The sequence below is a fragment of the Coregonus lavaretus genome (assembly GCF_964263955.1).
Source record: "Coregonus lavaretus genome assembly, chromosome: 34".
NCBI classification, from domain to species: domain Eukaryota; kingdom Metazoa; phylum Chordata; class Actinopteri; order Salmoniformes; family Salmonidae; genus Coregonus; species Coregonus lavaretus.
In genome coordinates, this window is record NC_140021.1 from 22,976,489 (window position 1) to 22,991,263 (window position 14,775).

General features: G+C 46.0%; 1 protein-coding gene across 1 annotated transcript in view; it reads right to left on the reverse strand.

The window, feature by feature from the left end:
* LOC311108904 (serine/threonine-protein kinase H1-like) overlaps positions 1-9,430 on the reverse strand; it is a gene marked incomplete at both ends in the record, with an annotated part of 48,153 nt that extends 38,723 nt beyond the window's left edge. The window contains 3 exons of the mRNA XM_084151695.1: positions 7,901-8,593; positions 8,798-8,897; positions 9,147-9,430. Coding sequence (XP_084007821.1) covers positions 7,901-8,593; positions 8,798-8,897; positions 9,147-9,430 — 1,077 coding nt within the window. The remainder of the gene's footprint in view (positions 1-7,900; positions 8,594-8,797; positions 8,898-9,146) is intronic.
* Positions 9,431-14,775: the final 5,345 nt, after the last annotated feature.

The following is a 14,775-nucleotide window of genomic DNA, read 5'->3' on the forward strand; positions in this document are numbered from 1 at the left end:
GAAAAATTGACAACAATGTGAGATTTGATTAATCTATGTCAAGTCCTAGGTGATGGAGATCAGATCCACCCTCTTCCCCTGAGACACAAACACTCTGGTCCCCCGTTGTAACCATTTTCCCCAAGCATCTCTGTGCAGTCAGACCTTTGACTATTTTGTGCCACCAGGGCCACAATAATATTCCCCCTCTCTGATTGTCCGAGTGTGACCCCCTCCCCATGGGATATTCTACTTAGTTACAGTTCATATAAGGAAATCAGTCAATTGAAATAAATTAATTAGGTCCTAATCTATGGATTTCACATGACTGGGAATACAGATATGCATCTGTTGATCACAGATACCTTAAAAAAGAAAAATGCAGGGGTGTGGATCAGAAAACCAGTCAGTAACTTGTGTGACCACCATTTGCCTCATGCAGTGCGACACATCTCCTTGGCATAGAGTTGATCAGGCTGTTGATTGTGGCCTGTGGAATATTGTCCCACTCCTCTTCAATGACTGTGCAAAGTTGCTGGATATTAGGGGGAACTGGAAAACACTGTCGTACATGTCAATCTAGAGCATCCCAAACATGCTCAATGGGTGACATGTCTGGTGAGTATGCAAGCCATGGAAGAACTGGGACATTTTCAGCTTCCAGCAATTGTGTACAGATCCTTGCGACATGGGGCTGTGCATTATCATGGTGAAACATGAGGTGATGGCGGAGGATTAATGGCACGACAATAGGCCTCAGGATGTAGTCACAGTATCTCTGTGCATTCAAATTGGCATCGATAAAATGCAATTGTGTTTGTTGTCCGTAGCTTATGCCTGCCCATACCATAACCCCACCGCCACCATGGGGCACTCTGTTCACAACATTGACATCAGCAAACCGCTCACCCCCATTCCCCATACACATGACATGGTCTGCGGTTGTGAGGCCGGTTAGACTTACTGGCAAATTCTCTAAAACGACGTTGGAGGTGGCTTATGTTACAGAAATGAACAATACATTCTCTTGCAACAGCTCTGATGGACTTTCCTGCAGTCAGCATGCCAATTGCACACTCCTGCAAAACTTGAAACATCTGTGGCATTGTGTTGTGTGACAAAACTGCACATTTTAGAGTGGCCTTTTATTGTCAACCAACACAAAGTGCACCTGTGTAATGATCAGCTTCTTGATATTCCACACCTGTCAGGTGGATGGATTATCTTGGCAAAGGAGAAATGCTCAATAACAGGGATGTAAACAAATTTGTGCACAACATTTGAGAGAAATAAGCTTTTTGTGCGTATGGAACATTTCTGCGATCTTTTATTTCAGCTCACGAAACATGGGAACTACACATGTTGCATTTATATTTTTGTTCAGTGTAGATTGTAGCATTCATCGATTTATGACAATATTCTGGTGAGCAAGGGTTTATTCAGTCTTCTAGGGCAGTAATGGCAGAAGAGAAGCTGCATTATAAAGAAGTTGACTAACAAACAGCCTACCAAAATGTCGGAAATTATAAGCAGAAACATATCTAAATTATGCTTTAAAAAGAAATCCTGCACCACCTGTCAAAAAATAGTTCCGCTGTCTCTGACTGTATAGCACATTTGCTATCGGCCTATTTGCGAGTTAGGATCGTGTGCGGAGCTCAAATTTTCACTTTATCACAGATGTGTTATTAGCAATTGCAGGCAGGTGTGGGTGAACAAACAGCTGACCGACACATCACTAGTGTGGGCGCGTTCATGGACGTATGTGTGTGTGGATGGTATGAGCGACAGACAGTCTGGTTGCACACTACAGTGAACGGGTGTAAACCACACGCCTGTCAACATGTGATGTTGGGCTTCTACAGCTGTTTAATGCAACATATACAGTATATATTTTCCCTAATTTCATAAATATGTGAAATAAAACTTGGATTATGATATGGGAGGAAGGTTAATGTTAGGACATAGACAAACACACTACCATGATACATTTCCACACTCAATCCCCAGGTAACAGCAGCAACCGGGTATAGATGCCAAGCTTTTATTTGCAGACAGGTGCTACCAATTAAGGTGATTCGTCAGTCAGTGTCCCAGCTGGCAGAACCGTGAGGGCTGCTGGTTTTGTTTTTGTCTTTAGTTTGGGTATGCCTTTTTCTATTTAGATCAAATTTATGTTTTTTCACCATCTGAACAAATAATAATCTGCTTGGACTGGCCGATCAAGAGGTCAAGGAACTGGCCCTGAACCTAAATTAAGGTAGCTGTATCCTGCGTACATACATGTAACTGCCACAATAAAGGAAACACCCACATAAAGTGTCTTAATAGGGCGTTGGGCCACCACGAGCCAGAACAGCTTCAATGCACCTTGGCATAGATTCTACAAGTTCCTGGAACTCTATTGGAGTAATGCAATACCATTATTCCACAAGAAATTCCATCATTTGGTGTTTTGTTGATGGTGGTGGAAAATGCTGTCTCAGGCGCCACTCTAGAATCTCCCTTAAGTGTTCAATTGGGTTGAGATCTGGTGACTGAGTCGGCCATGGCATATGGTTTACATCGTTTTCATGCTCATCAAACCATTCAGCGACCACTCGTGCCCTGTCAGAGTATGTGAGCGGAGTGGAGCTGGAGCGGAGCGAGGAGTGGAGCGCGCCCAATTTGACTGGAGCGTGGAGCGAGTTTCCCAAAGGCTGGAGTGTCGGTCTTCTCGCCCACTCCAATTTTGTTCCAGTAGCGCTCACTTCACGAGCTCAGGGCATGCCCGGCCCAGCATGCATTTGTAGTCTACTTGTGTGCTGCTATAGCCCCTTGCTTTAGCTACTGTCATCTAGTTTGCTAAATTGATAAAAACAGACGGGTGAAAAATCAAGGTAACTTACAAAGATGAGGAGGACCAAGAGCAAGAGAGGGAGTGCGGTGATGTAGTGTCCACAACTAAAGAATCTGAAAAGACAGGTATCCCGAAAGCATGATGGTGTACTTACTACGTGCACATGCTAACAGAAAGGAACGAGGTGGGTAAACTAAAAATCAGATCTCTTAAAAGTTTTGTTCATTTTCGTTCTATTATCTATACAATAGGCCATCATTGATTTTGTCCCAATAGGCCTGGCATATTACCTCTTTCAAGGAGCTTCCTGTTTTGATAGGGTTATTTTACCTAAAATCCTTTAGGCCTACCTACAAAAGAAATACAAAAAAATACACATCCCTGCCCAGCCTGGCAAGAGTGGCCCGAAGGGTGTTTAGCATCCCCAGTGGCTATGCAAGCGCTGAGAGGGTATTCTCCTTTGCTGGCCTGCTCTTCAGGCACCATCGCACGAGCCTGAAGCCACAGACTCTGGCCAAACTCATGTTTCTAAAAATGAATTCAAAGGCACTGTTGATGGAGCTTAAAAAGTCACAGCCTGTATGTGCAATTTATTGACTATAATGATTTAATACAACAAAATGTTGTTTAAATGCTGAGTGGTTAATGTCCCTGCCAGCCTAGTGTATCGCATTCGCAAATGCTTCATAATTGTGTTATTTGTAGGCTAAGCCTTGACATAATTGAAATAATATAGCCTAAATAATTACCTACCTGTCTTGCTCCTGACCTATTCAGAGTGTTTATATGATGTTTAATACAACATGTAGCCTATTTAAAATGATGAGTGCTTCTTACAGTCATCTTCTCCTGTTGTTTATTAAAATACTTTTCATTCAAATCATATGGGTTGGTTTCAATGCTTCAAAACCAAATGGTAGGTCCAGATAGTCACAAAAATAGATGGGTGTGTCACGATCGTCAGGGAGAGACCAATGCGCAGCGTGATGAATGAACATGTTACTTTATTATATTAAAGCACGAACAAAAACAATAAACGACTCGTGAAGTCCACGGTGACAATGACCGAACACGGAACAAAAACCCACCAACCCAAAGTGAAACACAGACAGTTAAATATGGCTCCCAATCAGAGACAACCAGCAACCAGCTGACACTCGTTGCCTCTGATTGGGAGTCACTCAGTCAAACATAGAAAATGAACAACCTAGAACACCCAACATAGAAACAGAACACATAGAATGAACACACCCTGGCTCAACATAATGAGTCCCAGAGCCAGGGTGTGACAGTACCCCCCCCTAAAGGCGCGGACTGCGACCGCGCCTCAGCTAAACAAAACAGGGGAGGGCTGGGCGGGCATACCTCCTCGGCGGCGGCTCCGGCTCCGGTCTTGCCCACCACCCTCCAACAAACCCCCCATAGCGCCCCTGGTCCGGTCTGGCCCCGCTGGCTGGAGCTGGACTGGACGTAGCAGGAGCGGTAGGCTTCAGCTCCTTAGTGGAGCAGTAGAGCGGTACCTGAATTGGCACCGATGACCCAGGCACGGGTTGTGCCGGACTGACGACTCGCACCCCTGGCTTGGTGCGAGTGGCAGGAACGGGCCGGGCCGGGCTGGCGACGCGCACCGTAGACTTGGTGCGAGTGGCAGGAACAGGCCGGACCGGGCTGGCGACGCGCACCGTAGACTTGGTGCGTGGAGCAGGGACAGGCCTGGCCGGGCTGGCGACGCACCCCGTAGGCTTGGTGCGTGGAGCAGGGACAGGCCGGGCTGGGCTGACGACGCACACCGTAGGCTTGGTGCGTGGAGCAGGGACAGGCCGGACAGGGCTGGCGACGCACCCCGTAGGCTTGGTGCGTGGAGCAGGGACAGGCCGGGCTGGGCTGACGACGCACACCGTAGGCTTGGTGCGTGGAGCAGGGACAGGCCGGACAGGGCTGGCGACGCACACCGTAGGCTTGGTGCGTGGAGCAGGGACAGGCCGGACAGGGCTGGCGACGCACACCGTAGGCTTGGTGCGTGGAGCAGGAACAGGCCGGGCTGGGCTGGCGACGCACACCGTAGGCTTGGTGCGTGGAGCAGGGACAGGCCGGGCTGGGCTGGCGACGCACACCGTAGGCTTGGTGCGTGGAGCAGGGACAGGCCGGGCTGGGCTGTCGACGCACACCGTAGGCTTGGTGCGTGGAGCAGGGACAGGCCGGACTGGGCTGGCGACGCACACCGTAGGCTTGGTGCGTGGAGCAGGAACAGGCCGGGCTGGGCTGTCGAAGCACACCGTAGGCTTGGTGCGTGGAGCAGGGACAGGCCGGGCTGGGCTGTCGACGCACACCGTAGGCTTGGTGCGTGGAGCAGGGACAGGCCGGACTGGGCTGGCGACGCACACCGTAGGCTTGGTGCGTGGAGCAGGGACAGGCCGAACCGGGCTGTGGAGACGGATAGGGGGCCTGGAGTGAAGAGCGGCCACAACCCGTCCTGGCTGAATGCCTACCCTCACACACTCTGTGTGAGGCATCCGCACAGGACGTACAGGGCGGTGTACCCCTGGCCTGGTGGCCTCCTGGATCCGCCCCATCTTTGCCTCCGTCAGCCCCGTCGTCCATGCCGTGTGCCCCCCCCTAAAAAATTTCTTGGGGTTGCCTCTCGACCGTCCGACGATGATACTGCTGACGCCGCTGCTCCTCTCTCGCCAGGGCCTTAATCCTTGCCCATGGCCCTTTGCCCCCGAGCATGTCCTCCCAGGACCACGATTTGCCCACCTGGGCCATCGCCAGCCTCTCCATCTCCTTTCCTGGCGCTTCCTCCCATGTCCAGTCTGCCTGCTCCTGGACACGCTGCTTGGTCCTTGTATGGTGGGTTTTTCTGTCACGATCGTCAGGGAGAGACCAATGCGCAGCGTGATGAATGAACATGTTACTTTATTATATTAAAGCACGAACAAAAACAATAAACGACTCGTGAAGTCCACGGTGACAATGACCGAACACGGAACAAAAACCCACCAACCCAAAGTGAAACACAGACAGTTAAATATGGCTCCCAATCAGAGACAACCAGCAACCAGCTGACACTCGTTGCCTCTGATTGGGAGCCATATTTAAACTGTATGTTTTCCCTTGGGTGTTGTGGGTTTTTGTTCCGTGTCGGTATTTGTTTACCGTGGACTTCACGAGTCGTGTTTTGTTTGGTATACTTTAACTAATTAAAGTCATGTTTGTTTCACACGCTGCGCCTTGGTCTACTCACTCATACGACGATCGTGACAGGGTGTTGGTTAAATTGTGATTTTAATGAATGGAGCGAATTTGGAGCAGCAGTTTTTTTGCCTTTAAGCAAAGAAGCGGTTTTTAGCGGAGCGGTTGGAAAGGACGTGGAGCGCCGGAGCAGTGCGCAAGCACCACTCCATAAGCGATGAGCGGTATTTCCGACCGCTCAACTCTGCTCACATACTCTGTGCCCTGTAGATGGGGGCACTGTCATCCTATGGCGGCATAGCCATGGTAGCCAAAATAATGGCCTGCCCAGCATTTTTATACATGACCCTAAGCATGGGATGTTAATTGCTTAATTAACTCAGGAACCACACTTGTGTGGAAGCACCTGCTTTCAATATACTTTGTTTCCCTCATTTACTCAAGTGTTTCCTTTACTTTGGCAGTTACGTGTATATTCAACACCTAGTCGCACACGCTTACTTCTTACATTTATGCACACATCAAATCAGGTTACATACCATGTAGCTAGGCCTAAGACCCCTAGACATAACGAGTGCAGCAAAATCAGTAGGCTAGTTATTAGTTTCGTAGCAGTTGCAGACAAGGTTATTATACAGCTGCAACACAAATAGATTTTCTCCATGTTATAGAATAAATATTTATATAAATCCATAAATATGTGAAATACGTTTTTTGTAAATCCCACCCAGGGTTTCAGCCATATCCATTATTCCTTTGGTGGTCTGTCTGGTCAGTGTAGCAGCAGTAAACATTGGAATAATAGAGCGGACTGAAATGTCAAGCCGCTGCATACAACAGAATGGGGCCATGCTTTAAAGCCCACTGAATAATCCCAGACTGGGGTGTAATCAGCGTGAAAGAACAGACCCAAACCTCCCCACAAACACACCACCACAGAGACTGAGCTTGTGTTTGTGTGTGTGTGTGTGTGTGTGTGTGTGTGTGTGTGTGTGTGTGTGTGTGTGTGTGAGAGAGAGAGAGAGAGAGAGAGAGAGAGAGAGAGAGAGAGAGAGAGAGAGAGAGAGAGAGAGAGAGAGAGAGAGAGAGAGAGAGAGAGAGAGAGAGAGAGAGAGAGAGAGAGAGAGAGAGAGAGAGAGAGAGAGAGAGAGAGAGAGAGAGAGAGAGAGCACTCAGTTCAGTTACAGCACGGAGCAGAAAGGAGCAGAGAGGACATGAACAACAAGGCCCTATTTACCCTCTAAGCGTTTTCAAAGAGCTAAATCAAATGGAGACACCACAACAAACATACGTATCCATTCAAGTGTGTTACCATGCTGATCTGCTGAAGGGGATCAATGGAGAAACACTTCACATGATGGTTCTGAGATGTTCAGTGAGACATTCAGTTCAGTGATTGACTATTACAACTGATCTGGTGAAATAATGACGAGGATATGATGTGTGTAACTGTGTGTGTGTGTGTTTGTGTTTTGTTGTTGAGAGAAATTGTGTGACAGTGTGTGTGTGTGTCTTCTGCATGAGTGAAAGACAGTGTGTGAAAGTGAGTGTATGCGTGGCAGGCAGTGGATGGATGTGGAAGGACTTCACTCAGATCATTGGCCTGATGTGCGCAGTAGGACTACATAGCCAACCAAACAAACAACCAAAAAGACAGATGAAGCATTCAAAGTAAACAACATTTAAAGAAGGCAATCTAGGATTTTGATCTCACGGATGGTCAGTCCTTGCACAGATAGCTCAGTCTATGAATTGAGAGTGGTTACATTGCTCCAGTCCCATCCCTCTGCTGTTTACCAAAAAAGCGATGGTTAGTTGACAGCTTTGTTGTTGTTTGAATCCCAGATTGCCCCTTTAAGAAATGCATGATGGAACTCAACAACAACTCACCTCTCCGTGGAAGCTGTACCTTCCCCTGAGGATATCTCTGTAGAGTCTGGGCCGGCTGTCGTCCTCGAAGGGCATGGAGCCGCTGAGTAGGATGTAGGCTATGACCCCCAGGGCCCACATGTCCACCTGGCAGGAGTAGGGCCTCCTCAAGACCACCTCTGGGGCCATGTACTCTGGCGTCCCACACGTGGTCCTCATGGACCAGTCTCTTCTACCGCCACCTCCTCCATCCCTTCCAACTCCACTATCTCCAACTCCACCGCCGCCATCTCCACTTCCACCATCTCCATTTCCACCGCCCACTCCATCTCCACCTCCACCCTCACCCCCTCCAGGATCCCTATTCCCAAAGCTGGCCAGCCCAAAGTCAGTCACCAGCAGGCGTGAGTCGGCTCCAGGGTGGTAGTACAACAGATTCTCAGGTTTCAGGTCCCTGTGTGTGATGCCCAGAGAGTGAAGATACCCCACCCCGGCTAACGTCATCTGCAGGGCTCTGGTGGCATCGCGTTCGGTGAAGTGGCCCTTAGCGATGACACGGTCGAACAGCTCCCCGCCCGTGGCCAGTTCCAGAACCATGTAGACCCTCTGGGGTGACTGGAACACCTCCACCAGCTGCACCACGTTGAGGTGGCTGACCCTGCGTAGCACCCCCAGCTCAGAGTCACACACCTCTCGCCCCTCCCTGGCCTCCACCTGCAACAGGTGTTGAATTTCATTTTATATAATGACACACAATCCTGAATAGTTTGACAACTGATATTACTGCACTTTTAATTTGTTGGTGTAAATGCCCTTACTAATGTTGCACACTTCCTTCTCCTTCTGTTTCTCCCCTCATGAACATTCCCTGCCCCCATACCTCTTCCCTAGGTCTACTGGAAGTGATAGGTTACAGACCTCCATCATCTTGATGGCGAAGGGTTGGCGGGTGGCTCGGTGCTCGACACGTACCACCCGGCTGAAACTCCCCCTACCGATCAGGGCTTTGATATCATACCTGGACAGAGAGGGCAGGAGGGAGAAGAAGAGAATAGTGTTCTGTTCTACTGTATTCTAATCTAGTGAGGTGAGGTCTTCTATGGTAGATAAACATGAAATATGATAGAATATGGAGTCCTCATCATCACTATCATCATCATCAACAACAACATCAGCAAATTAATTAGTCTAAGTACCCACAATGAATTGGCACTGATTTATATAGCTACTACTGATCTTCAAATGTTAACGATTTTTATACAGTTACCTTGCTGTGACTCTGGGATCAAACTTTGCCTTGTACTTGGCCACTTTGTTGTGCCCCTGCCCATCCTGGCCTGTCGGCAGTTGAATGCTTGACGGCGCCTGTGTACCCGTACATCCACTGCTCTGAACAACACTCCAAAGGTCTTTCTGCTTCCCTTTACACTTCTGTAGCTCATTATCTAACTCTTTTCTTTTGTGACTGTAGCAAACTACCGACTTCACGAAGCTCACATAACCGTTTTTAACCGAGGGCTCTGGCAGCACCTTGCTGCTTCCGCAGCCCATTACTAAAGCGCAACTAAAGAAGGAATCGCTGCCGCTTTCAAGAGAAAAGTGACAGTTGTTGCTTGCGTAATTGCGTGCGCTAACAAAAACGTTCACAACCTTACCAGACTCGGTCAGCAGCAACGTCAACTTTAGCCTATACTATAGTACACATAAATGGCTACATTGGTGAAGGCAAGACAGACGGGTGACTGATGCTTTGAATGTGTGAATGGATGGATTCACTGAAAGGGATTTTCTCGCCTTTCTGTCACGCAGGTGCATAAGGTGAGGATGCTCTTCTACATCAGTCAGGTGCCAAAGATAACACGTCAGTATGAGTTGTTTTGAAGCTTTTGACATTCTTTCACTGAGCTCGTTAAAGAATAATCATCTCCGTTTGTCGAAAGAGTGAAATCAGATAGAACTAGGCTATTTCTGGTAGTATTGCCACCCACCCTGGCGCATGATGCTTGTTGATGACAGAGTCACCTAGCGTAGGCCTATTATAGCTTTCATCTTCAATAGTTTTCAGTGTGTGGTGTCTGTCTGCAGTAGCGGTGCGTGGGTAAAATCACTGGAGAAGCCAAACCAGAAAAAATGCCATATTACAACCTACTGTATGTGTTGTGATAATTGCGTTGTTTGCTCTATAACCTGTTCGTTCATATGCCTTGCGACCCTGATATATACCTAAGGCCGAGACAATAAGAAGGTACAGTGGCAGAATAAAGAACAGAGCACTATTCTACCACACCTTTGTTTCATCACAAAACCGGAGAGCAACCTCTGTCTGGTGAAGTCCATAAAGCATAGGCCTTATTGCATGTAACGGTTACATGACCTACAGCATGGTCTAGCAAGTTAATGTTTCTGACATTTTCGGACTACTAAACAACTATTGATTTAGAACCACAGAGAGTAACTGCAAGTCGCAAAGAAAACAGGAGCTGCCTCCACTATTCCAGCACCATTACAACTTAAACATTTCAACATCATCAAATCACCTATGCTAAGTCTAATACAGTGACAACTAAAAGATACCGAAAACAATTTAGTCATTTAGCAGAAGCTCTTATCCAGAGCAACTTACAGTTAGTGGATGCATACATGTATTTTTTGTATTTTTATACATGCTGATTCACCCTAGAAATGCCAACGTCATCCTCCTCTCTTTCATGTTGACAAATTGTATATGACTCTGTCATACAGTACATGCTTTTATTTTTTCTTGTCCTAGGCTACCTGGCTAAAATGTTTGCTAGCTAGCCTAACTTCCTATCATGGGCAATGTTAGCTAGTTAACCTTCTACATCTAGCTACATATTGAACTTCCATCCTCTCATTCCATGGGCACAATGTATTTTATGGTTGGATCAGTATCGCCATTATAATCATTGGCCAGTAAGGAGAATTAAGTAAAACCACAAGTCCAAATCCCTATCTCCATCCATGGCTAATTTAGGAAAGGGCCAATTTTAGCTACCTAGCTAGCCACCACAGGGCAACAACACAATGAGATGCAACAATTCAAGTTGTTTCTGTCAATATCATATTTCTCTGTGATAGGAGTGAAGCAAAATCCAAACTGACTTCCCTTGACACTTTGTTTTGGTGCACCAGCACCATTCACAGTTGGGCTCGCTCAGTTTAGCTGAACGCTGATTGGCTATTATTTAATACTTTTTTTATCAAGGTAGGCCAAATGCTCGCTGGCATCCCTTGCATTCAATGCTACAGGCAGCAACAATGTCATACTCTTTATGACCAGACAGCATCAGATAGATGGCCTACACATACAGAGACAGAGGGCGCTGTTTCGGTGAGATACAGCACATTCAGCCTCTTGCGAAGTGATGGAAAAAATATACATTATTTTATATGTTTTTTTCTATTTTCTTGGTCAATTTTTCATCCATGAATACACGCCGCTGTCTGTCTGTCTGGCACGTCCATAGCACATAGACCAGGGATCATCAACTAGATTCAGCTGCGGGACAATTTTTTTTTTGAGCGGATGGTCAGGGGGCCGGAACAGAATTACAAATAATTTATAGACTGCAAATAAACCGCAAGAAGCCCAAACAGATGAATAAAACATTATCACTTCAAACCTTGCTTACAATCACATATTTACATTTTAGTCATTTAGCAGACGCTCTTATCCAGAGCGACTTACAGTTAGTGAGTGCATACATTTCTTCTTTTTTTTTTCCATACTGGCCCCCCGTGGGAATCGATCCCACAACCCTGGCGTTGCAAGCGCCATGCTCTACCAACTGAGCTACACGGGGCCTACATATATCGCTTTATTATGCATGGTAATACTTTGGAACAGATTTCCAAAATTAAAGTCACTTGGAGCTGATTTGCTGGTGTTTTTGCAATCTTATGACAATTCGAATGTTTTTGATCAGAAAAATTTAACGAATAAAATCACAGCGGGCAAATTTGGGCCGCGGGCCCCCAGTTGGGGAACCCTTACATAGACAGATATGACTGCAACGTCGTCACCATTTCTGTTTCCACATTCAGACACCAGGGTGTGATGTTATTCCTTGTGTGATCGTTCCTTCCTCCAACCTGCTGTTTCAGACCCATTCAGTCAGTCTAAGTTCTGAATAATAATAACAACTGAGTAATTAATTGAGTAGTAGTGATTATTGAGTTGGAATTAATGTATTCCCTCATTCTAGGGTCACTCGTGTCAAGATTTATGACAGGTTCTTTAGCTAGTATAGTATACCAATTCAACTGCCTTCAGATGCACAGCTGATGATCAACCCCATTTATGCCATTCTCTTCACTCTCTTTTTCAGATAAAAATTGTCACAACCTGAAGACAGATATGGCAACATCTGTAAATCTACTACGACTGCTGCTGTACATGGCATTGGAACCTTAGAGGAGGTGACAACAATGGAGGTTTGTTTCAGTGTTTCCTCTGTGTCACACGCTCGCATACACACACACACACAGATTATAGTCTCAACCCAACAGAGGATATACATCAGATCAGCAGCGAGGCGGTAAATCGTCCTTCAGAAGGCCTCCTCAGGGAGTCAGCAGTTCAGTCTTATCGAACCACTATCTGATTACTAAAAGGCTGTCCCCTGTTACAGATTAACCACAATGTGTGTGTGTGGTGTTGTTAATGCAGTTGGCTGTATGTGTGTGTTGGTAATGCTGTTCGCTGCCTGCCGTATGCCGTTGAGTCCTTGGGAAAGTAACGTCATTATAGAGTAGATGGGATGGGAAACACACACACCCACGTACACACACATACACATGCACATATTATGGACTGGTGGGATGGGAATCATTAGTGGAGAGGAGTAGTGGTCAGAGCACTTTTGTTCTGCCTTCAGTTCAGTCAGTCACTTAATTGCTCTTATTATGGTTGGATGATGTAGAATTGAATAGCAATTTGTTTGTCCATCTTGTAAAGGAAATTCGTTTTTTGCTCAGCTCTCAGTAGCAATCACTCTCAGAATGCACAGTAATAGACACAACACACCTTCTGGAAAGAGCACAGAGTTTATTTTGTGACAATAGGGAATTGAAGTGCCCACAGGACCCTTTTGTGAATGTATTCAAAATCATGACGGATGTGATTTTTGCTTTGAAAATGAAATACGTTCAGTTTGACATTGATTGAAAAGTAAGTAAGCTTGATGTATAACTACACGCCCTGGACAGGATGCTACAGTACATTGATTGAAGCTTGAGGCAATCCAAGCTATTGACATACATGGCAATATTTTCGTTTAGAAATGTGTTCTCCAAATTGTTGGGGCTGTTAGAGTAGATACCACTTTCAACTGACCAAAATAAATCATACAAACTTCCAGAGTGTGAATTTCACAAAGAAAACAAAAAGTATAGAATAAAGTCAAAAGATGCCCTGGTTTGTGATAAGAAGTTAATGGTATTTCATATCAGTATGTACAGTGTCCACATTGCACTCCCTGCGACTGCAGAACCCGCATTCAGAGCCCGCTGTTGTGCCCTTGTGACACCACACACACACACACACACACTCTTTTTCAGTCTTTTTCTACTCCCTAAACACAGTAGCCTCCTGTTCACATTAGATAAGAGGTATTTTCCGAGAGGGCCACACTTGGGCAGATCAAATAAATTGTATTTATCAATCTCTTAGATTTGTTCTACCATCCATGGTGTGTCAAGTCCCTCATAACCCCCTTCATCAATAACTAACCATTTACAGTTGAGTTGTATTATCTCGCTGATTAATTAAACCTGTCCTTGATTAATCACTGGAACACCACTCTGTAATTGTTGTTTTGCAGCAAAGAAATTAGCGGCGAGAGAGCATGGAAGTATACACGGTGCATGTTTGCTTATTATGAGCTGTTCAGAGCAGTGAAGGAAGAGAGGTAGAGATCAATGTTTTGGATAACACTTATTTTTCACATTAGTGAAACTTGACCCAAAGCCTTTAATACAATCCTTGGGAATGGTGTAATGGTAACGTTATACTTCTTCCATCACCATCCAGAAGCTATGCAGGGAGCAATAAAAAAGGTGCTGTGGAGAAACACAATGGAAGTGTCCCAAATGACACCCTATTCCCTTTATAGTGCACTACTTTTCACCAAAGCCAATAGGGCTCAGGTCAAAAGTATTGCACTATATAGGGAATATGGTGCCATTGGGATGCAAACAATAGCAGAGAAACAAAACTAATTACATTGACTAGTGAGGCGAGCGCTGGGTTTGTCAGAGGCAGAGAGCGGAGGAGGATCCCAAATGGCACCCTATTCCCTATATAGTACACTATGAGTCCTGGTCAAAAGTAGTGCACTATATAGGGAATAGGGTTCCATTTGGGACACATTTTGTGTCTTCTAAAGGCAGGATCCTAAGGGACGGTTGACGGATACTCCAATTTTCTTTAGACTAGTGCTGCCACACGCACACGCACACACACACACACACACACACACACACACACACACACACACACACACACACACACACACACACACACATGCACGCGTACACATACCGCCCGCTGCTACTACTGTCCCAGCCAAAGAGCAGTAGGAAGGACAGCAAACAAATTGGCCGTGACGACTTGATTGAACAAGTTGGCAAAACACTGTGCAAGTTGGCAAAATTGGATGCTGGTGACGGATTCTGTTGTTGGTTCGCCATGGTGTGTTACTAATGGTCTATAGACTCACATAATGAACATGGTTTCTTAATTGCTTTTACATGAGGCTAGAGTTAAAAAGCAAGTGATGGAGTAAGGTCATTAATCAGAGTTTATAATTACTCAGATTTTGTATTTGAACTGTATGTGAAGACATCATTACTCTATTCCTGGTAAAACAATGTTG